This window comes from Argiope bruennichi, chromosome X1, assembly GCF_947563725.1.
Source record: "Argiope bruennichi chromosome X1, qqArgBrue1.1, whole genome shotgun sequence".
Taxonomy (NCBI): domain Eukaryota; kingdom Metazoa; phylum Arthropoda; class Arachnida; order Araneae; family Araneidae; genus Argiope; species Argiope bruennichi.
In genome coordinates this window covers 17,976,148-18,002,352 of record NC_079162.1, presented here as the reverse complement: position 1 = coordinate 18,002,352, position 26,205 = coordinate 17,976,148, and the positions used below count along the sequence as shown (strand labels likewise).

At 30.3% G+C, this 26,205-nt stretch overlaps 1 protein-coding gene across 1 annotated transcript in view; it reads left to right on the top strand.

Moving 5' to 3' along the window:
* Nucleotides 1-662: 662 nt before the first annotated feature.
* The window catches only part of LOC129958669 (uncharacterized), a 57,815-nt gene continuing 32,272 nt past the window's right edge, over nucleotides 663-26,205 (top strand). Inside the window, exons 1-4 of the mRNA XM_056071298.1 lie at nucleotides 663-741; nucleotides 1,652-1,741; nucleotides 13,246-13,309; nucleotides 22,877-22,974. Coding sequence (XP_055927273.1) covers nucleotides 1,667-1,741; nucleotides 13,246-13,309; nucleotides 22,877-22,974 — 237 coding nt within the window. The 5' untranslated portion in view covers nucleotides 663-741; nucleotides 1,652-1,666. The remainder of the gene's footprint in view (nucleotides 742-1,651; nucleotides 1,742-13,245; nucleotides 13,310-22,876; nucleotides 22,975-26,205) is intronic.

The window sequence follows — 26,205 nt, the reverse complement described above, 5'->3', positions numbered from 1 at the left end:
TTAATACTTTTTAGAATTTTGCATCCACTGGAAATCTTTTACCTAAAACAAATTTGACTTTTATTGTTAGAATGTATAAAAAATGCAAATATATCAACGAATGACTTACTAAAAAGGTCATATTTACAAAAATTAGAAAGCAAATTATTGACATTTAAAAAAGTTGTAAATAATCAAACTGATTTTATCTAATAAGCTAAATGAATTTCTTTCTTTAAAGCAATCTCAATTCCAAAAATATATGAATATATAATTATTTGAGCTAAAAATGCATATAAATTATATTCAAATCAGAATAGATTTTAATTGTGTTTATTTATGCCTTTAAAAAAACTTTGAATTTCTTTAAGCACAGCTAATTTTTTTTTCGTTGTTGTTATAATACAATTTAGAAAGGCTATCAGATTTTTTTCTCTTGATTTAGCATTGTATTGAGCCTTATCGTGAAAGAATTCAAAAATGAATTTTAGAAAAAGGGATTAATAGGTACAGCATCAATTTTGAGACAATACTTTTATTAAAGTGTTGTTTGATTTTATACCAGTTTGCATTTCGTTTAGAACCCAATGAAGCCTTACGTGAGAGAATTGAGCGCCCCCTAACGACCCCACGTGCGCTCGATAATCTAAGCTCCTCGCTTTCCCGTCAGAGCCTCGAGATGTTCCAGAGATTTCTCTTCAGACCAAATGGGCTAAGTCAGGACAACGCAATGTAGCCTGTATTGGATAAAACAGCTTCATTGTAAGTAAAACTTTATTCTTGCATTATTAGGATGTAAAGCAGAAAATTAATCAAATGCATTGCCTTCTTCAATTTTCATAATGGGCGCTGCATCCTGCAGGACTTGTTTCCATAAATGTTACGAGATGGTGATGCAGTTCGGGTGAAAGTAAACAATACAGGACATAAAAAAACCACCGCTTTTTGACATTTAATGCAATTTTTGTAAAATCGCTCACACTTTGCGAACTTTAACTAAGTATTTATTTTATTAAAACTGTTGCTTGCTTACTTTATTTTTCTAACATGCATGAATGTTTTAATTTGTTTATTTAAGTTAACAAAAAAAAAATGCTTTTCATGCTGGCTAATTTATTAGATCGTGCTGTTTAGGTCGTTGTCATTTGAGTCGATGATGAGAGGAAATCATTTTTTTCTATGCAATTTGCAATTTCAAAGTTATTCTGTAAATGCTTTGTTACAAAACTTTCTGAATTGCTTAGAAGAAGAAAACAAGAATGTTTAAGTTCAATTTTATTCAGGTGGTTTATGTTTGGGGAAAATTATCAGAAAATTTGCCGTAAATTTGTTCAGTAAAATTCATCGTAGAAACTATTTACTAAATGATAGTTAAAATTCTTGTTTTCTCAAAATTATGATTTCATTAGAATAGTGTTTAATGCTTTCATGTGAGAAATTTGTGAATTAGAAAACATAGCAAACAGACAAAAAAAAAGTTTTCAAAATTTGTTTGTCGTTGTCTTTCAACTTTGATGATAAATATTTTTTGCCTTACAATATTGTAAATAAATGTATTGAATATGCTTGTTTATAAGAAATGCAAGTAATGATGAATATTTATTGAATAATTTTTGTTTTCTTATGAAAAGTAGAAAATTATGTTAAATCTGAGATGGATTTTTATTTCTAGATCAAAGCAGATACCATGGCTTTGTTGAAGTCATGCTGCTGTTGGAGATCCATCAGAAGTGGGAGTTTTGCCAGCGGAATTTACACTATGGTAAAGTATAGTTTAATTTGATGTGTAGCTTCTTTAATGACATGCTCAAAATCCATATTTTTTTAATGCTGATAAACTATTGGAAATAAGTTTTCATAGAAATTTTCAAAGATTTGCCTTAGAACTTAGTAGAAAAACACATTTCTTCATTAAAAGAACTATGAATCTAATATTAGTCATAGGATCTAAGGCATTTAAGAAACGATAGATGAGTTTAAGATATTTGGGATAATTTAGAAATGAAAAACTGTTACCATTCAAGAATTATACATCGATGCCATTTAAATGAGTACATTTCAAGATGTATTAAATGTAACTGTTTGCTTTTATTGTAATGTTTATAGGTTTAAATTTGTAATTCTATTGAATATAATTTAAATATTGTTAATATAATTAATAATATTGAAACTCTGTTTACATTAGCGAGGTCCGCTAAGCTTGCATTGTTTCTGTTGAAGCATTTTTGGAGGGTTTCACTTGAGTCATATTTTTCTATTTTAAATTATTTGAGCGAAAGGTGAATGTTTTATTTAAAAATGAATGCCTAATGTTTAATGAATTTTGAAGAATGTTTAATTTTCACATTTTTTAAAGAAGACCTCAGTGTATTTAAATTTCTAAAATGATAGTTTAATCCATTTCTAATCCACAAGATGATTTTCAACCTGTTGATTCATTATTCGGGTTCCGAAATGAATAGATTTCTGTCTTTTGTTCAACCATATTTATAAATAAAACTCAATATTAAAGCTTTACTCCAGAAATCACTATTTTCAATTAATATGAAAGCGACAAAGAATAACAGGAGTTTTTTTATTTATATTGTTCGATATGTTTTTAATGTATATTGCTTTTTTCAATCAAATAATTAAAATATTCATGATATTAATACTTTAGATGTTTGATAAATTGTAAGATATGTTCCTTTTGTAATTTTTATAATTTATTTAAATAAGAAAGCAGAAACGGAAATGCTGTCTGGTTAACAGACACACTGCCGATGACAATTCGTACCTCTCTTTGAGGGATAGATGTAAGTATTGTTCTGAAGGAGGAAAATGAGACTATTATGCGCAGGCTGAAAATCACTATTCGCGATGACCTGGTCATGCTATCTCACTTCGGAATTCTAGGCAGGACGGGTTAATTCTTTTGTATTGTTTGAATAAAGATCTTTCATAAGTTAAGTTGCAAAATACTCATTGATATAAAAAAAGATAATATATAGATAAAAAAAAAATAGTCTGTTTCTCATCTTTTCATCACGTGTTAAGTTAGGATAATGCTTTACAAAAATAAAATTGAAGTAATTAATTCTATCTTTAACTCTTTCTTCTCATTTAATGTAATTTCAGGTTTTTGTGGAAGAAATTTTCTCATTTAGTGATAAAAGAATTACACATGTCGATTCAATTTCTATTTAAATGAAGTGGAAACCAGGACTTTTATTCGTAGTTAGCAACTTGTACCTATCTTGACTAATATGTTTTTTTTTTTTTTTTTTTTGAGAGTGTGTTTGTTTCATTTTCAGTTAATTCAGCATTATAAAAAAGCTATACGTTAAACATAAAAATTTTAGATATTACCACTCAAAATAAAAATATACGAAATAATATTTCAATTCTTTTCTGATGTTAGAGAACAGTCAATTTAAAGGATTTAGACTAATTAAACTGAAAATAATTCATGCATTTCCTTACTTTCACTTCTTTCTCACAGAATAGCGGATCACTTGCAGAATAACAGCGTAAGATAATAGAATTTTCCTGTTTGCATGTAGGAAATATTATTTGATAAGGTTTTATAAAAATATTTGAGGTAATTTGAAATTTGAAGCCTAACCATTTAAATTCTTTTCGCATTTTTAACTAGAGAAGGCAGTTATTTAAGCTGTAAGCAATCTACATCTTATATGTCATTGTTTTCTGATGATCTCTCTGTAAAAGTTTTGAACAGCTTTCTTCTCAAAGTTGGCTTCCTCTAGAATGTTTTTTTAATCACTTATAGAAACGTAAAGGATTTTCAAATGGAACAGTATGCAAACGCTCACAATTTTTCATGCAGAATATTCATAAAAAAATCAGGGCTTAGTTTGTACTCTTCGTGTTAGGAAGAAATGCTGCTAACAGCCGGGTTTAAAGTTATCAATCATTTCATCAAAACCTTTCGAAAACTTAGAATATTCTATGGACGGACAATTCCTGCAATAATTTATTCAGCAGATGCATTGATGGATTCATTGTGGCAGGAGGTAATATTTTTTCGATTGGTAATTTAAAATACTGCATAAATTTGTGAGGAGACAATGTTTTGTATTATTTATCTGAAAGTTTATGGAAGGTGGTGTATGGCGTCATTGCACTTTCCTGATTTCTTCTTTCCTAGAGGAAAACTGTTAATTGTTAAAAATTGCAACAGCCTACCATCGTATTCTTAGAATTTCAATCTGTGCAATTTTGCTATACGAAGAATGTGGTGTACCTACCATTATCTCAAATGTTTGAGGAACTTAAGATTTATCAGTCAAGCATGTGCTCTAGTTCCAACAGTAAGGCACAATACATTGCTGATAGTCTATGACATATCATTTTTAAGTATTGTGGGCATTTTGAGAACATTACCATGAGATTTCCACCATTTTTTTTTCTAATTATTGACAGCTTCTGAAGGAGAGCTACCTGTTAATGACATATAGTAGTAACGTAAGAAAATGTATCAACAAAACTTGCAGCCTCGCACAATAATATTCTGAAACAACAATTTTGATTTCTTTCACGTTTTAAAAATCACTAGTGAATTTTAGGAGCTCTGAATTTTTGAAAGTTTTTTTTTATGTGTATATTCAGTTAATTTCATAAAGTAAAACCCTCCAATTCTACATGATATGCATACTCATCAAATTAAAAATTTATATCTTGCATATTGCTTGCATTTTTATTCTGGAATATTGCATGCAAAAAAGCAACAAAATCCTCTGCTGTGTGCCTGCTAAAATTGAGAATTAGTCACACGTTTAATTGCTCAGAATACTTAAAAATATTTAAAAAATACATTTTTTAAAAAAATTTGGTTTCTTTCTTGAAATGAAAAAAAAAAAAAAAAAAAAAAAAACACCGTTCTCAGTCGTTTCAACAAATGTTAAAGCAAAAACGTCAATAGTCTTACTTCATACTCAGTTTTACGTTACTGGTTTTTTTTTACAGTTTTTTCAATCAAGTTTTCTTATTTTATAGTGTTCCGATTTCTCTTGTAACATATATCGACACTCGAGTCTTGTAATACGATTTAAAGTAGGTACTTTCAATTGTATTTCGTTGAGCCTGGTTCGTAATCTGAAATTATTTTTTGGTACACTGGATTAAACAAGTCTGCAATTAAAAGATGAAAATAAGATAATAGTTTCATCAACGGGGAAACTCGAAGCTAAAAATCCTTTTTCTGAAGCTTTTTCAGAGGTAATTTTTTTGCACTGACATTAGAGGTTTCAAGAGCTTCATCTAAAAATTTATTAGATATCGATTGCAGTTTCTAAGTTGACGGCAAATTAACAACGTTGCAATCTCTTTCTATGGATAATCATTTAGCACAGAAAATTTCTTCCGTTTTTATTGTCAAAAAAAAAAATGAAACGCTTGGGGAAATAAGCTCTAGTATGAAATATTTGAATCCTCGTTTATAACATTCCTAGCTGGCCACAAGGGAAATATGTATTCTCTACAGAACGAGATAAGCAGAAGATGATACTCATTTCCTTGATATTTTCATTATATAGAGTGCAATGGCATAACCACACGCATCCAGTTGAGTTTTCTTTGAAGAAGAGGTGTCCGGTTCTATATGAGGAAATTTAGAAAAGCTCGTGGCAGATATAATATGGGTATGGCATCATGGCCTGTGTTTACCTCAGGTGTACGTATTTCAGGTATATGTATCATAGCCATAGATGTATATATTTAGGAAGAAAACCTTCTGAGAATGTAGTGAATTTTACTGTTGGAAACTGAAATCCCATTGATGTATTATTTAAATGAGACTGATCAGCTGAAAGATATAAATTTTAGATTTGCAAAACGGAATTTTGTCAGAAAGGCAGAGACATTTGTTTGAGACATTTTGCAACCTTTTGAGATAGAAAATGTCAGATTAGTGTTCGACAACAAAATACAAAAGCAATGTCAACTTAATCCTTGCCGATATTTTCCTTTTTACTCTCTACGGAACATTTCAAGATTTCTTCACGAGCGATTATTTAATATTTCTTGAAACAGCATTCAAGATTTGTGTATTTCTTCGACACATTCAGGCCTATTATATATGTCTAAAAATGGTTCTACGTTTTACTAATAAGTTTTTTGCATTCATTTGTGGTATTTGCATTATTTTGTCCACTAATGTATATTTTTTTTTCTGGGAGCCTTTTTATTTCAGGTTTATTATTGTGACTTAACATATTTCCATTCTAAAAACATTTGCGCTTATTAAATACCTATCAATTTTAGTGAATACTTGCTTATCCCAACATTTAATTACCGTTTTTTTGCAAGATTTTTTAATGCAATTTTTTGCATACTAACATTTGAAATATTCTACATTATGCCATCTAAATTGTTAAGTCTTGATTATAAAAAGGTAATTTCTATTTTTTTTTCTTTTAAATCCTTTACGCTGTATATTAAATCTGATATTAAATTAAGCAAAGAATCTTTTTGTAACTTTTTTAAATCTGTGTGGTTTATTAGAGAATTTCTTGCTACTGAATCCAAAATTTCCTTCAACCAGCCAAAAATGAAAACACCAAATCTCGTTGTTCAGTTCTATTCGGGAATTCGTTTCCTCATTGAAACCGTCTATAATCTAATTATAATTCAAATAGTTGAAATCATAGTCGAATGAAATCTGAAAGCGGATTAACTAACTGGCTTAACTCGAATTGTGTTAAACTATTTGATACGGCATGTTTACTTTCGATACATAGTTCGAATTAAATCCTATGATTGTATTATTTTCTGTTTTAGAACACTTCAGATTCTTGAAACATTTATCCATTTGCATATAATCTTAATACTTTTTAAAAAACCCAGCCAGAAATAGACGGCACTAATTCCACGCTTGAATGGCCAATTTAGAAGATGTATACAATCATTAACCCTTTCGCCATTCTCTCATATCGGCAAAAATTTCTGTTTTTCCTCTGTTTTTTGCCGCATTAGAACAAACAAAAATAAAAACTCAAACAAGTAAGCATTTAAAATCGTTTTAAACGTTTAAAATTTTTAAAATGTAGAAGAACGCTTGAAGCGCATTACGGCGGTCCTGCAGAAGTTTCACTCGAACGCGTTAGACGAGTTACGGACGAGTGAAGTATTCATTCATTTATGTATTTATATTACCCGTATTCTGAATATTCAGAAAGTGGTTAATTTTTATTTTTCACGATGTACCAGATACAGAGTAATCAAAAAGGTCGTTCACGTTACAACAAAAAAATTTGAAAAATTATTCGACTGATAGCCTATTTCCTTGTAAACATTCTATATACATAGTTTCTTTTTCTGGCTCGAAAAATGATGAACCATTTGGGGTGTTGATATAAGTTAGGGAATAAGTGTAAATTTTGGAATTCATATAGGTATAGCTTGCAATTTTAACATTTTTATTAAATCAGTATTGTGGCCAAACCATAACGCCAGCGATAATATAGAGCGGTATGATCGGAGAATACCTTTCGGCTTTCAGTTCCAATTAAATGAAGGTCACGATCGATACTCACGCGATTTCAAATACATCCTCTCCCCCTCCCCCCCCCAAAAAAAAAAAAACAGAATTCTACCAGAAGAGAATCTGGCAGTCGAGGAATTCATTGGAACTTGCAGTACCTGCTAGTAAAGTCTTCTTCAAAGGTCCCGATTAGGAAATATTTTACTGGACGTGCAGAGAACTTGTTCCACATCCTATGTAAATTTTTAATTAGAAAGCCTAGGAAGACACGACTATATTTTTCAGAGTTCCGGATGATATTATCAATATGAAATAATCTAGATATAAATATGCAATCCAATTTTGCATATTTTCAATGCAGTCTCTTTTATAGTATCGTCTTTGGTGATTTTTACTAAAAAAAAGTTTTTATTAAAAATAATCTTCTATGAAAAAAATGATTGCTTCTTTAAAATAATTTTAAGCAACGTTTTTTATACGTTGAGAATATATTTATGTTATTATTAAGAACATCTGAAGGTACCCGACATTCCGTTGTACGCTTCTTAAGTTATTTCTTTTGGGGATTGTAGAAAGTAGGGTGGCGAAAACTTTTTTAACGATATAGGCACAGGCAATAACCGGAAAAATCGAAAAAGAAAAAACTGTGGCTTTGGTTTTATTGCTTTAATCGCTTAAATTAGGTTCTTGTGTTACTACCCACTTTTCCCTCCCTGCCGAAGTCAGCTTTAGCTACTAAAAGAAATGACAGCCTTTCTTACTCAGATTTTAACTTAAAAAGACGCAATCAATCTTAAAAATGATTTTCATAAGAGATATAGAGCATAAAACTGCAGCTTAAAATGAATAAAAATCATATATTGTGGCAAGAAGGATGAGTACTAGCTCTTATTCAAGTTGTGATGATATTTCTAGTTTTCAAAAAATTCATTTTCTGAAATACAATGCATGCGACCAACGAATTATCCACATAAAGATTCTACAGATTAATGTTCATTTTAATTTACAAGTATTACATATGTTAGGGCACAACTACCAGCGCCCTAACATACGGTATTGAAGTTTGGAATAGGCGTTCCAGCAAAGAGTGCATCTTATTTAATTCAGAAAGATTCGAAATCATGATATCCGTACAAAAATAGCTACAATATAGCTCCTAAACAGTACGTTGTCATTCTCTATTTTTTTCAGCTTGAACCGAAAAAAAGAGGGAAATACGATGTTCTGTCATAAGAAATTTTGCTTTCATTATATATTATAATTATTTACAAAATAAAACGGTAAATGTAAGGGAAACAAACTATCGCAAAAAAACAATAAGCGGATGTCGTCGGTGATGCTATTCCGCAGGAACACTCCAGAGAAATCAGATATTGAGTAACGGGATTATTTTGCTTATGAATTGGCACATTAGTCAATGTCCCTCTTGAATGAATGCGATATAAAGAGTTTTAAATTTATTGCCCTCTTTGTGGGGCACTTCACATTCCGTATAAAAATTGGTAACTTGGTAACTGATCATAAAATCCAAATGTAAACAATTCGGAATATGCCATAACGCCAGGTGTCGTTACTATTAATTACACTAGACCAGTACAAAACGAGCTTAACCATTCATCATTTTTTTTCAGCTTAAATCGAAAAAAGAGAAAAATATGAAGTTGCGATGCATGAAATTTTGATTTCACTAGGTAGCATAATTACATATTAGACATATACAAAATAAGGCGACACATGTAAGAGAAATGTAGATAACAAAAAATTGTTAACGTTTCTAGGATTTCTGGAAATGCAAGAACATTTTTCCGTGGAGTCGTTCTCATTCACTAGGTATTACAATTGTGTATTAATTATGCATTTAGAAAAACAATCAGTATGAATAATTAATGTAAATTTTCTGCTTCTTAACTACTTGCGGTGGAAAGACGTGCCGTGTCACAGAATCGCCAATGACTTGCTACACACGTCAACAGGCAATTGTCACAGAAATAAAAATGCTTTTCACGACTTGTTGACTGAGATTGCTTGTCGGATCACAGTCTTAGGTTGAAAATTAATTCATTTAGAAGATTTAAGTCTTTTCCGATTTCTATAAGGTATCGGATATTTTGTGTCCCCTTGCTGCGAGTTACAGCGGATTGTTTTGGCATGCGCATCTGTGAATTTCTTGCCACCGCAAGTGTAAAAAATATTTATTCTATTTTTTTACTTTATTATTCAAGTTCTTTATAATTCAAGTGCTTTAGGATAGACAATAGTTTTTGTTTTTCCGTCTTCATCAAAAACAAATTCCTTGGCTGTCCGACTCGTGAGCATACAACATACAAAGGACCATGTGAAAAACATGGATTTACTAAGTTCAATCTGCACACTTGAAGTGATTGATTTTGCGCCTTCTTGATGGTCATTGAGAATGCAAGTCGAATGGGGAACTGCAGTCGTATAAAATTGAAATCAAAAGGCATGTAGGTGGGAATAATGGGAATGCGTGGAATGAGCACATCTTCTCTATTCGACTTTCCTTTAAGAATAGTTGAGAATAATAGATTCGTAAACGATCTGCTTCATTGCTCGCTTTTCGTTCCTCGTTTCTTTGAAGAGCTCGAATTTATTTCTGGTATATCTACTAAGTGACGAACGTTTGGGAGGCATATATATTTTGACGAATCAATTAACACGACATACGCTTGTATAACCGAAGTATAGTTTCTTTCGTCAATTGTCAATTTTAAAATAATGTTGAATCATAGAAACGTATGAAGCGATTTGTGTGTGAATTTTATAGTGCTCAAAATGAATGCCAATAATTGCACTATGCCTATGATCTTCGCTCAAGTGCAAGCAATAAGTTGGCAAAGTTTTTTTTTTTTTTTTTTTTTTGCAATCTTTGAAAGGTATGATTACGCATAAAATACGAACAAACAAAAATTCCTTTTCTATATATTAGATAATTTCAAGAAAACATACTAATTTTTATACATTTTCAAGAACCTTTATCCAAGCTCTATGAATACGCTGTAAAGTAAGAAGAATAGGTAAGCAGAGAGTAGAAAAGAAAGGCAGAGAAAATATTTCGAACTTATTCTGTTTTAGAAAAGAATTTACAAGCGCATCGTTTTGAGAATAGACGCATTCCATGAGAAAAATACGATCCCACGCAACTCAGAAATTAAAGGTAAAGGAAATATTACTTACACACACACACACACACACACACACACACACACACGCGCGCGCGCGCGCGCACGCACGCACGCACGCACTAATATATAATTCGCTGTGCATAGATTAAGTAGGTAAAAAAAGAGGTACAATACTTTGTTGCCCTTTATTTTTATTTTTTACTATAAATTCTTTTATTAAATATTGTAAAAGAATGAGGTTACAGTAATTTCTTTCTATCTTTTAAATGGAATGAATACAACAACATCCAAGCATTCGAATTTTATATTAAATGGGCTCAAAATTAAGAAATAGAATTAATTAAAAAAATATGTATATTAAGTTTTAAAAAAGGAAGCTAATTCAATTTAATTAGCAGGAATGTTCCCTCCGCATCTTTCCAATACATTTTCTAATAAAGGTATCACTTTCCCCCTCCCATAAAATCGTGGACATTGGATAATACCGTCAATGCCACAAGTGCTCAGAATTTTATTTTCAGGCACCCGCAAATGAGTTTGTGCTTCATTGTGCGGCGAAGAAAATTAAATACGCATTGTAGATGCCTTTTTACTTTCGCGTATATGTAGTATAGAGAAAGTATAGTAATCGTTGAAAAATTCGAACTCTGGATTTTGGCGAATCTCTCCGTTTTAGAACTTTCTGAGTTCGAAAAATAAATTTTTGGAAAATGTCTGTCTATCTATGACAAATATAAATAACTCAAGAGATTGGTCATCTATTTAAGAAAATGCTAAACAAAACAAATAATATCATTGCATTCATAATATTTAGAACTAATAGTCAGAAGTCATTTAACTTTCAGCAGTTCAGTCAATTAGAACTGAATGACTGCAGCCAATTAGAATAAAACAGCTGAGTTATTAGATTCCAGGTTAAATGAAAGGAATTTACTTGAAAACTCCTAACAAAAGCTTCTTCTTTCCCCGAGAAAAGAAGTTTCTTTTCAGACCATTAACGTCTGTCAAGATATCTCAGATCTTCTTTGTAAAGTACTTTCTGTAATCCAGCATAAGGGCAGTTACGTTTCAGATTGCGCTTCCTTTTATCAAAAAGTATCTTATTGCTTATTGATAATATGTATGAAGCTGTACATATATAATATGTGTGAAGTTTCATTGTGTTTGTGAGAAACATATGACTACATTAAAATAGTATTCATTTAAATTCGCTAATATAATTGGATTATTTGTGTTGACAACACAAATAACAGATTTGTTACAATGCTTAACATTCTTCTGGGATAAAAGAAACGGTTCATAAGATTTCCAGTATCTTTGCATGTGGAACAACTGTGTCCAGAGAAGCACTAGACACATAGGGTGTATGCATGTCAAGAATTGTGAAAGGCTAGTTACCAAATGTGAGATGATCCTATTCTTCCATTTCATTTTAAGCATAATAAAGAAGTTTTTTTTATGGTGTGGATACATAGTTTTTTTTTTCTTTCCCCTTTTAACTTTTCAAGAACATCAAAGCAGATGTGTTCGATGCAACTCAAATTCGTCATCCTTGAAGATGCTCATGAAGTTGTTAAAATAATGAACGAAAAATCAACGTTATGAATGATTCTATTCTTTATCAACTTGTATGCTATTTATAAAAAGCTAACAATTGCCTTTGGTGAAAAAAAAATACACTAGCTTTAAATTTGAAATCAACATACTTGAATTAGGTAAGAATAAGTGCTTGTTTCATTGCGATTTTGCGATTCCTTTATGAATTAGCATTATTAGGGAGAATATTTTGGAACTTGTCATTATAAAGGATTTAATTAATTTAAGTTTATATCAGTAAACCTCCTTTAAGGGATTATCCAAACTATCACACAGATCCTGGAAAAAACTTATTCTCTTAATGAAAGAAAAATTGCTAAATTAATAAATTATTAAGAATGATGTAAATAATGATAATAATAATCACATTTCTTCGAACTAGGTTTTATAATGGTCAATTTTGATATTTATAATATGATTATTTTAAATTATTCAAAGCGAAAAAAAATCGCCTGTATTGTTTAGAATACAAGGCTAGTTTTAAAAAAATAGAACCCCCCTTTTTTGTAAATTCTACTGTTGGATAAAATTTAGAAAAAGGAATTATTATTAGCACGAATTTGTATTGCATAAATAAATGAAAATGACAAAAAATTGTGATTTGAATGAATAGAATTTATCATAATATACTTAACAAATTAATTTCGCAGTTTTATCTTAAGAATGAATGAGATTCTTGACGCAATTTTTATTTTATGCTTTGGAGCAACCGGCGTGTTCCACAAAGAATCATTTCATCTTCTCAAATGAATTAAAGTTTTCAGAGTTTTCAGTTGTTGCATGTTGCTGTACGCTTATTTTAAAGAATTATGTATTTTGTCCAAAATATGTTGTAAAATAATATTCTGAAAACAAATACCTGCTGTATTTTATAAAATTTATTTCTTTATCCTAAGCTGTGACATTGGTTGCTAGTAGGAAAGCGCAAATTAATGTTCATTTTTTGCTTTTACATGCTTCTTGAAACTCTAATTTTCTACCAGTTTAGACAGTAACATCTACGAAATGAAAATTCTTTTATCACCAAATTTTATTTATTTGTTTTAGGCATTTTACACTGTGGTCGTAACAGCTGGTTCCTTCCACGTGGAATCAATAGTAAATCTTCCAAGTAAGTTATTACATATGTTTCCCTCTTCATTAAATGGATGTTCAAGAAGGTCTGTCAAAAAATAAAACGACAAAACAAAGCAAAATTTCTACGTGCTACCTGTAATTAGCAAACTACATTAAGTATTTTATGACAATATAAAAAGCTGCGTAATAAAATATTGTTTCAATTAATTTTTTAAAAATCCTAATCAAAAGAAAGACAGTTCAAAGTTGATTATTATATACAGGGGGCGTCATAAATTCCTAAAAATTTCATAATAGAAGAAGTAGCTCTCAGAAGAAAAAAATTCGGTTTGCATGAATATGATCAGGGGAATACTAGATTTTTTTTCCATGTATAGAAAAATGATTTTGAAAGTAAGCAAAGAGGATACTCGCACATCATACTGAGACTTTTATGCAAATCAAGCAAACACAGACAATGAAACTGAGCTCAATAAAATGAATGCACAGTGTCATGTTAAAGTACAAAATGTTCAGCATAATGACCACCAAAAGGTATTAGGCAAGTGAAACTAGTTACTAAAAATATTATAGCTGAGTGTACATGCCGGCATCAATGCCACCGATAGTCAGTTGAATGACGTCTTTGAGTTCTATCAAAGTGGTTGGGGAGCCTTGATACCCACGAGACTTCAAGTATCTCCACAATCAAAAATCTGCCGGAATCGAATTTAGTGATCATGAAGACCACTTAAACTTACAACCTTCACTTATCATTAAGTCTAGGCAATGACCGAACTTCAACATCGTGATATATCGTCAAGAATAAATTGATATTTTTCGATATATGGCAATTTTATTATTTATTTTTCGGAATACTAAATTATTAGATCTTAGCATACTACTTATCAGAATTTCTACAACAAAAAAAAAAGGAATTTTGAGTTATTTTGACAATTTTGATTTATAATAAAAAAATATTCGTGTTTTCCTTCCAATAAAATAATTAAAATATAGTTAAATGGATAATGATTACATACATACATACGCACTATTTTTCAGGTGCTAAATTAAATAGTTTTGCCGCATCGTGAATTCGAAATCTGAAGTCGCATAGCATGAAAAATTATTTCTGTGCATTAATAAAATACATTATTATTTAAAAAGTATTGGTGGCGGATTTAGGTGATTGTACAATTGTAATTTGAACTCAATTTATAGATAAAAAAAATATTTAATTTATAAATAAAATAGACAACTTAAAGACGCTTGAACATAAAATTTTAGAAATTAAAAATAGAATTTCCGAAATTTATGAATGTTAAGTATTATGGAGTGTAAGCGCACTTATGAAAGAATATTGTAATACGTTAAAAGTTTTAGAAAAGGGTTTCAATGCTGGACTAATTAGAATACTTGTCCAATAAATGCTCTTATATGTATCATAAATTAATATAAGCTCATCGATAATATAATCAACATCCAAACAAAACGGTTATGTTTCTGAATATTAATAGCATTTCCGATTATTTCATCAACATTTAGATATGATGTGAAAATTTGATTGTTAAAAAGTGTGATATAAAATACAATTACAAATTAAAAAATACAATTAAAAAATTTTTTATGATAAAAATAAAATATTTCAATGAAAATTATCTCAACTTAATGGAGACATTTTTTAAACAATTCAAATGATTGAATATTTGAAAAGAAAAAACATTTTTAAATTGTGAAGGAGTGTAAAAGAAATGCATTATATCATCATACAAGCTAAAATAAGACCAAGAAAAATCATTTATCATTCCATCGTCACATATTCCTATTAACATTGCCCATTTTATCAGCGTAGAACCTGTTCTATTGCCATGTTACCGAAACGAAAAGGGACATATTGCAGAATATTGCCAGGACTAATTGTCTATACACTTCGATTAGCAAGATTGGATCAAAAGTTCAATTAGCACTGAACGCTTGAAAAAATTAGATAAGTAAAAAAATTTAAATAGTTATCAAATGATAGGTGTACCGATATATCACTGAAATCATATTGAGTCATATCTTTATCATAAATGCAGAGTAAAATGAATTAATAAGCAATATATTATGAAATAGAAGTGAAGTAATATTTTTAGAGATATAAAGTGCTAATATATAATTTGAAAATACATAGAAGCATATAAAAAAAATAAAAGCAGTAAACATCATAAATTTCCAAGCTAATATTCCACTCATACGCAATCTGAAATAAATCGGAATAAAAGTCTGTCAATTCATCAATACACAAGATGCTCAGAATTAAAACACCCTTACTCTAAGCTCCCTATACAGCGAACTACTCAGAGTGAAGGCTCCAAAACTGTTAAACATGGGGGACCAAAATAATTCAATACATGGGGAAGCGGAATACGCGAAAAAAAAAAAAGTTAGTTCCGAAAACACCGATAAATGTAGTTATACAGCAAAAAATAATCGCAAAAAAACAAACACATGCGGTATGGAATTTTTCCTTTACAATTTCTATTTCTGATATGAAAAAGAAAATAGAAAAAAAAAAGTGAAGAAACTTAAACTGTCATTGTGACTGCAATTTCGCACTGCAAGTACAAAAATTTGCATAAACCCTTGGTTTGCAGCTACTGTTCTGAGCACAAAAGGAGATAAAACTGGCATAAAGTCATTCTTATCAGTGATGGTTGTCACGTTGCTAGAACTAACTCTTTGCTTGTGAAGTTGTTTCATGAAAACAAAGGAAATGTTGCAGCTGCACTTCGAGTGTTTCGTCGAATTAAGAATTTACGCAAAGGACCATTACTTCCACAAGCTCTCAGGAGAAGGATTGCTCGGTTCGAGAAAATTTGAGATCTTCGAGTTCAGCCGGGTCGAGGAAGCTCGTTCAGATGTAGTTGAAGATGTTGCTAACCGCTATTATTGAACAATCAATGGATAATGTTGTAGGCTGTTGTAATGCACGTGCTGTGTCACGACACTTGGGTGTTCCCTACAATACAGTGGGAAACGTACTGAAAAAAATGGTACATTTATATCCTGTGCAAAATTCGTTTTAATTTAGCAATTGCTACTCATCGATAGGGAGAATGGACTGACCTTTGACTTGACCAGAAATCCCTAGTACTTCTGGGTTGTGCGGTGTTTTTGGAACTAAATTTTTTTCACGTAATCCGTTTCCCCATGTCTTGAATAGTATGATTAAAAATTTTGGTGCCTTTACACTAAATAGTTCGATAAGAATCGAAAAGGTCATATGTATAGAGTACTTGATCAAATCTGATCGATATCAAAATTTTTCTGATGATCAAATGACAGGAGAACAGATCTGCGGCCAAAAATTATCAGTAAAAAAATAAAAATAACAGAATCATCAATAAAAAAAACAGCAGAATTTAATGAAAAATACATTATAAAATAGAAATGACGCAATATTTTTAAAGGTAAAAAAAATTGTGTACTTTTAAAACTATAAAAGCATATACTATAGAAACACATGTGAATTAAAAAAATGAGAATGAAAAAAAATATGCATGTCAGCATTTTTCCATTTATATGCAATCTGAAATGGATCGGAATAATAAAGATCCATCATCCAACATCATATACGTCTTCCCGAAATGTTCCAAAGCGATGCCTTCGGGTCCAGTCGTTAAATATTAGCAGACTTATTCTCGACAGCTTGAATGTGTAGAAAAGTTCCAAAAAACCTTGATTAGAGGTATAAAGTTCGAAAATTTAAAAACACATACTGTAGAAAAGGGAAAAAAACATTAAAGTATAAAATAATCTTAAAGTAAAAGAGCTGATTTCGAAATTTCGAAGATGAAATTTGAGAAGTTTATCTGCATCAAAAGTTTCATTAGAATTTATTCATTCAATTGTAAGTAAAATCGTGACTTTAGTTTTTCAGATTATTATTCCTTAATAATATTCTTCTACTTTTGTTTATCATTACTAATAAGTCAAGAAATCAGTTACTTAAAAAGCTCTGTATAAAAATATAATAAATCTTATACTTTTAAAGCTTGAGAATTAAAATTTGAATGATATAATAAATATTTAAAAGAAAACGGAAAATGAACTAAATTTAATATAAATGCTTAAAGCAGAAAAAGTTACTGAATTTGTTAGCATACTTTAAATTTATTTCTAAAATTTTATAATTACATTCATAAAATTTTCTGTTAACTCTTTTCATGAACAGTAAATGTTATAACCAGAAAAAGTTTTATTGATCAAATAATCTTACAAACTTTAAACATGAGAACCATATAAATCAGCGATTCTCAACCTGTGGGGCGCGAGCACACTAGAGGGGAGTCGCGAGAATATCCAAGATAAAATATTATTTTAAAAAATTGATCAACTGACTGAAAGGAAAGCACAATACACATATAAAACAAAATACATTTTGACATATTTAATAACTTATTAAAGAAAAAAACTTACTAAATCAAAATTTACTTAATTAAAACATACTAAATTAAAAACAAATTTAATAATTATTATTATTAGTGACTTCCTTGGGCCTGTCTTTCAGAGCAAAATTTTTCGAAGGAAGGCTTAATATTAGAAATAGCCAATCTCAGTTCTGTTTCTATATTTAGCCGAGATCTGCATTTTGTCTTCAAAGAAGCCACTGCAGAAAATCCAGTTTCATAAAGGTAGGATGTTGAAAATGGTAATAGAATGCGAAATTCCTTTGTTTTTAGTGCAGAAAAATCATCCTCTATTCCTGCCCAAAATTCAAATAGTGATTTATTAGTAAATTGTCTTTTAGTTTCGCCACTTGTAGTGAAGTCTATAAATTTTTCTTCCTCATCAATTGAGAGTCCTTCGGGAGTCTTATGAAATGAATCCCTAACCCACTCGTAACTTGCTATCAGTTTGTCGTCAACAAGAATATACCTTTTAAAATTCTTTGCCAGCATGGCTAAATGATTTTCAATGGTTACAAAAAAAAATTTACATGTTCTTCTTCAGCCTTGTAAACTTTAGTACAATCATCCACTTTTGCAAACATTGTTAGGTTTTTTTGCTTTAAAATACGGTTCCACAATACCAATTTTCTAAAAAACGCATTCATTTTATCACTCGTATCGAACATATGTCTATTTGCTCCTTGGAGTTAAAGATTCAAGTTATTTAATTTCTCGAATATGTCGACCCATTAGTTCAATTTCATCACAAATAAGCCACCGCGAAAATTCTCGGCCTCTGGTCTGTTTTCTTCTAGGAAAATGGCGAATTCTTCTCTTAATTCATAAACACGTTGAAAAATTTCCCACGCGATAACCATCTTGCCTCGCAATAAAATAGTAACGCTGAATGTACTGAACCCATGTCTTTACAAAGTGCAGAAAATATTCTCGATTTCAAGGGTCTCATTTTTATATAATTTACAACCGTAGTTAAAACAATATTCAGACCAGGACTCATTTCTTTCGAAACCAAAGCTCCTCTGTGGATCATGCAATGTATCCAGACCCACTGAGTCGATTTTTGTTTTACAAGTTCTTGTATACCTTGGAATCTTCCGGACATTGAACGAGCACCATCGGTGCATATTCCGACGCAATTTTTCCATTCTATGTTTGCCTCATTCATAAAATCATTTAAAATAGCAAATAATGCGAGTGCCGTTGTTTTGAGTTCTATTGGTTTGCAGAAAAGTAGTTTTACTGACATATTATCACAAAATCGAACACAGGCAATAAAATGAACATCTTTATTACTATTTCTTGCTTCATCAAGCTGTACTGAAAACAATTTGTCACGCAACTTCGAGAAAAGCTGACACTGTACATCTTCAGCTATACTTCAGTACTGATAAACCCAAAATTTAAGTATTCTTGAGAATATTTTCTTGGTTTTATTTTCGGAGCCACGCTCGTATGTGCATTTGTTGGTGCTTGACTATTGTCTAATTCTCGCTTACTTCCGCTTAAAAATTTATCCACGAGTCTGCATAAATCTGCTGCCGTAAGTATTTAATATGGTGAATTGCAATTAACACGAAAACATATATAACATACACATTCACGATATATTCGATAGCGATAGAAGGATCGATTCGAATGAGACTGGCAGGAATTGAAACTTGCGTTATCGAACATTTTTCTTCTTTCTATGAGAAAACCTTTGCTCTGCGCCTGCTCGAGCCGGCATCGGTCGTGTGGATTCCCTTCCACAAACATTTTTTTTTTTTTTTTTTTTTTGTTTAGTCGTGCTTCTGTTAAAGTGTATTCCCAGTTTCTAAATTTAGCTCACCCCGTCTAGGTTAACTTTCATTAACGAATTTTTCTACTTTCTTTTTCTTTTAACGTTATCTCCCTTTTTGGCGTTCATTTCAAATATAATATTTAAATTTTCCCCGCTTTCATTCGCTTCATCTGTTCACTATCCACTTGGCAAAATGCCAAATGTGGTTTCTCGCCAACGTTGGCTCGCTTTTGCTCTTGTTTTGGCAGTTAGTTAAAAATAATTTAAAAACAGAATCTAAAATACTCAATATGTATTATTGTTGTATACGTTTTATTGCAAGCGGGGGGGCGATAAAAATTATGATTGAGACCTGGGCCGCGAGTACTGAAAGGTTGAGAAACGCTGATATAAATGGCAGTTTTAAATGGTTGGTATAAATTGAAGGACATTTTGCAATAAAGAACCGACTATCAACTTATTGAATTTTGATTTTATTAATAAGTAATTTGCATCTTGTTCGAACAAAAATATTTCGTTACACAACAAACTTTACATAAAATGCACAGTTATAATTGTGAAAATATGTAAGTTTTGGCTATATTTCTTCGTTTTATTTCATGTTTTTATTTCAAAGCATATAAGTTCGAGTTCGTTCCTTGCAGGACAATTAAATCAAAATTGATTTTAGAAGATTCATACAACAATAAAACATAAAATTGTAAAAACTCCACAAATGTACCAATGATAAAAGTTCGAATACCTGTTAAACTTCGAAAACGAAAATTAACGGTGTGCATCACTTCATTGGAATTCGATTCATCGTGGACCATTATTCATTATCATGATATCGATAAATTGATTTTTTTTTTCAAAATTTGATATCGAAAAATTGATATTTTCGATATATCGTTTTTTTTTTTTTTCGATCGAAAAAGATCTTGGTTTTATCATTGGTCACTCGGTCTTCAGTGAAAGTGTATAACAAGAACGTGGAGTCAAGTGTATAACTTGACTCCACGTACAAAATGAAGGAGGAGGTACAATCCTGCACGAAGGTGACGAAAAGTAACTCTCGAGTCTCTCCTGCAATGCAGGCACAACGTGGTCATGCGAAAGCGCAACGTATAGTTACACTTTTGCATTGCATAGATCTTCCAGCAAGATAAAGGACAATACTTTTTAAAAAAAGAAGGGGACCAGAATGAAAGCTACATTGAAACCACACCAAATAATCACGTGAGGAGAATGCAGTAGCTTAGTGAGGTTCTCACGAGGGTTTGACGAGTGTTTTGTGTATTGATGTCAAAATGCAATCAAAAGTGGGCTCTATCCGTCCATATGACATTCAGCAAACATTGAGGCTCACATTTATTTATACCCGCCTCCATATGCCAAAGTTTTCTTTCATCTGTATGTGCCTGATAATATCCGATGAAGTAAGTGCCTGCATCTTATATGAATACAGATTCAAGATTCTGTCTAGAGTACGTCCAATAGATGATTCAGTTGTATCGGGGTTGTAGCACATAAGATGATTCTGGAATATCCTTTATTCTCCTAGTTTCACGAGCACTGCTACTCCTCTTTGATGCCTTTGTTGGCAATTCTTCCATGACATTTTTTAGAGCATGGATGCAGTCTGAACTTAAAGATTATTTACCACCTCATGGACGATCCTCCAAACTTCTCATTTCCTCAAAACATTGTATTAAATTCAATATCTCATTTTATGAAATAGGGCTTTCTGCCTTCAGCCCTTTTTTCCCGTGAGAAATTTTTGCAGTACAACAGCTGTGGATTCACCATTCTTGTGGAGACGTTTAACCATCAACACTTATTTTAGTAACGATAGCATGCTGCCAGGATCGAATAACAAATCCATTTCCAGCCAGGTGTTTTATTGCTAGGCTGACTTGCATAAAACGCCTGTTTATTACGTGTTAGTGCCCGCTTTTGGTTAATTTTGAAATCCTTTTAATAAATGGAAAAGAATCTACTGTCCTTCTGGTCATAATCGTACAAACCGAAATTTTTTCCATGCATTACTACTTTAAAGCGGCGCAGTACCATCTAAACAGTCTTTTAAAATTTTGATGTATGTAGTTATATTTTAATTGTATTTTATGCAGAATAGTATTATGTAACTGTTCCTCACAAAAAATTTTCAATTATTTAAAAAATATTTGTAAAATTGAAACTTTTAAATAAATTTTGAGCTTTTTTTAATCCCCTGCGACCCTTTTAAAAAAGCTCAGATTTTTCTACAAATTTTTTTCTATGTGGTTACTAATGTTCTACATAAAACAAAAACACACTATGCATTTCCTCCTGCTAATGATATTTAAATTTTTAAAAGTTTTTTTTATATGAAGAAACATACAAAAAATTTTAATTTTGACTTAAAAAAAATACTACACATGTTAGAGCTAATTCCATAGAAAGTTTTATAAAGCATATATTTTAGAGCATTCACAAAAAATTCTCACCACAACTTCAATTTTTTAAAAAACCTTAAGCTTTCGAAAAATAGTATACAAGCAAAACACAACATGGAGAAAATTATTTTAAAGTTTTCATTCATCAATACTCTTTGATATTTATCCATCTCATTATATCTTTATTTGTATGGAGACATGTATATTCTAAGGATTTTCTAAAATTAGCTGAAGTTTTTTTTTTCTTTAGGCAAACAATGTAATTTTTATACCTCAGAATAAAACAAACTTCTTTCAATTATCTGCTAATACCAACACTTCTGTAAAAAGTATCAAATGTAATTTTTTTGAGTAAAAATAAAATGATATAAGTCATTTTCTCATCTTCATGAAATCATTTTAGTAGATACTCTAATGCATATATAAAAAGAAACCAAATCGTTTTGAAATAATTCAAATTCTTAATTTCTTTGAAAGAATGGTAAATTTTGAACCAATAGGTTGTTTTGTTTGATACTGACGCCTTTCTAAGGACAATTTTTTCCAGTTTTCTAATAGGTTTCTCTCTCTTTTTTTTTTCTTTTTTTTTTTTCGTTTTCTTTCTTTTTGCATTATTTGTAAGAAATTTTCATAACAATTCAAGATAGAAATATTCAAAGGAGAAAAAAAAATTCTTCAATTTTTAATAAATCAAAATATTTCCAATTGACTAGAAAACATCGTAGTTTATAATCTTTACCACTGAACAATCAATGTGATTTCGGGATTTAGTGTTGGATCTTTAAAAAAAAGTGTTCACTCCGAAATATTTACCTTTTCTTCTTTTGAAATTATCCGCGACAAGAGATCGATGATGAATATTTCGTAACAAATTCATGAAGTTTGTTCTGTGAAAATGTTTATTTGTAAGTTGATTTCGAATTACAATGCTATTTTTAATTAATATCACTTGCATGATTGATATGTTACAGTTTTCCTTCCTGTTCTCCTAACGTTCAGTATCTTGATGTTGGTCTTTGCAGCTGTATCTGTCTTGACATCTGTTCTTTTGATTGTTGGTCTATGTACGGTAAGTAGTATAATCTTGCTTTGGTTGCTGTAAAAAAAGAAACACAGATAGTATAAAGTAGAATAATATGTGTGCAGTATTTCATTTAATAGAAAACTATTTACTATTTCAAAATTAAAATGCTGAACAAATAATCAAACTGTGTAAGAAAAATTTCCTCAACTGAGAAAGTTACGACTCCTGTGAAAGTATATAATTCTGATTAAGAAAAAAGTTGTGGATTTGGGACTCAATTCAGCTAGAGACTCATCGTTTGTACGGGTTCATCGCTCGTAAGGGGGTATCAACTAATTGGGGGTTTACAAATCTTGAGAGAGGGAGGTTATCTGACCACTGTTAAAGAATTAATAGTCCCAACTACAAATATTTGTAGTGTATCTTCAAAGCAAGTATTAATCTAATTAAACAAACAGAAATGAATTCATTCTCTACCATAGCTTGTTTATTCTGAATGTGCAGCAGCGGACAAAAATGGGTGCACGAAGATTTATTTTGCAATCGATTATCCTATGTGAAAAGTACCATTTTAAAGGTAGTAATGAATATTAAAAGATGCTGTGCCTAAAATGGGTGCTGTAGGGGTTTGATTTGAATTTCTTATAGCAACACCCTTTTGTGATATCATGAATAGATTTCCTGTGGGGGAAAAATACCCGGAGCATAATTTTTGGTTAATATACCATGATTACGGCAGGAGATATTTAAAATTTTCTGTTAAGGGGTTGTTTCCGTATTTAGGTGTGTAGACGTAGGAAATAATATTTTTTCTTTGTCATACTTTTAAAGCATCTTTAAAGCTTCAATCTACATGGTAAAATCGTTTGTTATTTCCTTCATGACAAAATACTTATAGCGAAACTTTTAGGAGAATCTTAACTCTTTTCAGGAAAGTACTCTAAAGCATTGAAAGTTTTGTTTAAATTGCATCCGAGCCTGATTCTTTATAACGCTGAAAGCACCAAAATGGAAAGTTTTGTTGTATGAATAAAAGATATAAAATTAAATATATATTTTTTTAATTTTATAAAAGAAATGGCCAGTTCAGAGAGAAAAATATTAACTTATTTTTAATCTCTTGAACTTCATTCCAGCATTTCTTTATCAATATATGTTATTCTCACTGCTTACTACTCATAAATATACATGAAAGGATACACCCCTTTTTTTTACAAGCATGCAAAAAATGTATTTTACTCACTAATAAATGCAAATCTGTTTTCTTCCATGCTTTACGAGCAATTAGTTTTTGTTAGACAAAGATTACCTTGTATGGAGTTCATTTATACAAGATATATGCGTGTTACAGACGTGAAAAGCAAATTACAGAGCATCACTCTAAATGATCATTCATATCTTTGATTTCCATTATTGTAGCACTTTTCAGGATATAATACATCTCATATCTTGCTGCTTCTTATATCAGTAGAAATTTGAATGGAGATATAGTTATGAGAATTATTATATATTATTATATGAATAATTACATATAACTATAAGAATAACTATTTCTTTGCCTTTTTTGCCTTTCAAAAGTAGTCAGTTTAATAATCGAAAATTAATATTAGAACATATTTGCGAAGTTAATTTAATTAAACTGAGATTGAAAAATTCTGTACTTATTAATCAGATATATTAGATAAATAAAAAAAATTACAAATTTAAATAATATATTATTACAATTATATATATATCAATACGTTAAATGCTTAATAAAAAATGTTTGGATGCCTGATTTTTTTTTTTTTGTTTCATTTGTGATTACATGTAATAATACAATAATTATAAATAATCTTAAGATAAGCAGATTAATCTTATTAAGTTTGAAACTTGTGTAAGAAATTTTATGCACTTAAACAAACATCAGTAAATTTAAACAGACACAAAAGACCTTTTTCTTTTTAAAAAATATGAAGTTTGTTATCCTTTAATTACAAACAGAAATAATATGTATGTATGTTTGTAAAATAAAATATTTAAATCTTACAAAGTAATAATTACGACATAAAATCATCATTTTTCTGGAATTTGTTATATTCTGTAAGTGACATTCGATGAACTGACGAGTAAAAACTCCAGCATATTATAAAGACAGAGACTATCCTCCACATTTAAAAATCGAGATTGTTAATAAAATATTATAGCAATAGGATTTTTTAAAACTTCGATTTCCAATTTTTTGCCACTCACGAATTTTTAAATATATTTTTATATTACAACAATGCAGAAAACTATATTTGTTTCAAGAAATGCATGATCAGCAGCATTTCAGTGCCAAATAAAAATCTGTCAATATTTTGAAATTTGTGAATGCTCCCTTAATTGCATCGTTTAAGGTGCAATACAGAAAACTTATAACTGAAAAACTACTCAAAATGAACTGAAATTTTGCATGTCTCCATAAAATGGTCTTGTCTGATTTATGCCAAAATTTAAGTATTTTTCAGATTAAAAAAAAATTTAAACTCTAATTTTGAAATTTTTTTCACATATTGAAAATTACCTTTTCATGTTAAATATGTATACAAAATGTGTAAAATATCAAATATTTTCATTAAAAAAAAGAGTTTAGATCAATAACTATATTCTTTTTAAGATATGAATAAAAGTTTAAAATTTTATTTTAACATCAGAAAATCAAAATTTTGTTAGTTCATATTCAAGACAAATAGGCCTAAACTAATGAAACTTGCTTTTCATGAGTAATGCTTGATGCAATTTTAAAATTTGATGAGAAAAATGAATGTTGCCATTTAAAATTTCGAAGTTTGCTCTTTTTCCAATATAGAGAGGGCCCCTTACGAAATTTTTAATTCAAAAATCTTGAAGAGATTGTACAATGAGCGATGCCGGAATAAAGCTGGATGGCTCCTTTTTTTCCCCCCCGCGATTGTACATTTGTATTCATAAAGTAGCAGGAAATAACATTTCGTAACGAAAAAGCTATTACGGTTTTAAGATATTAACCCTTTGTCTCGCACTACCATTTAAATATTAAACTCACACAAAAAAAATTTGTAGAACATTTTTAGGCCTGTAGGAGTACAAAAGTTAAATTTCGTGAAAATTGTACTTATCGTTTTGATTTTGGGGGTGTTCCATCGCCTGAAACACCGCTCTGCTAGAGCTCTGGAAAGTGCGACTAAGTGAGCATTGCAGTATAGCGCAAAAATGAGTAAAAACTCTAGAATTTGAATTTAAAAAAAAAGCACTACGTTATACCTGTGTAGCAGA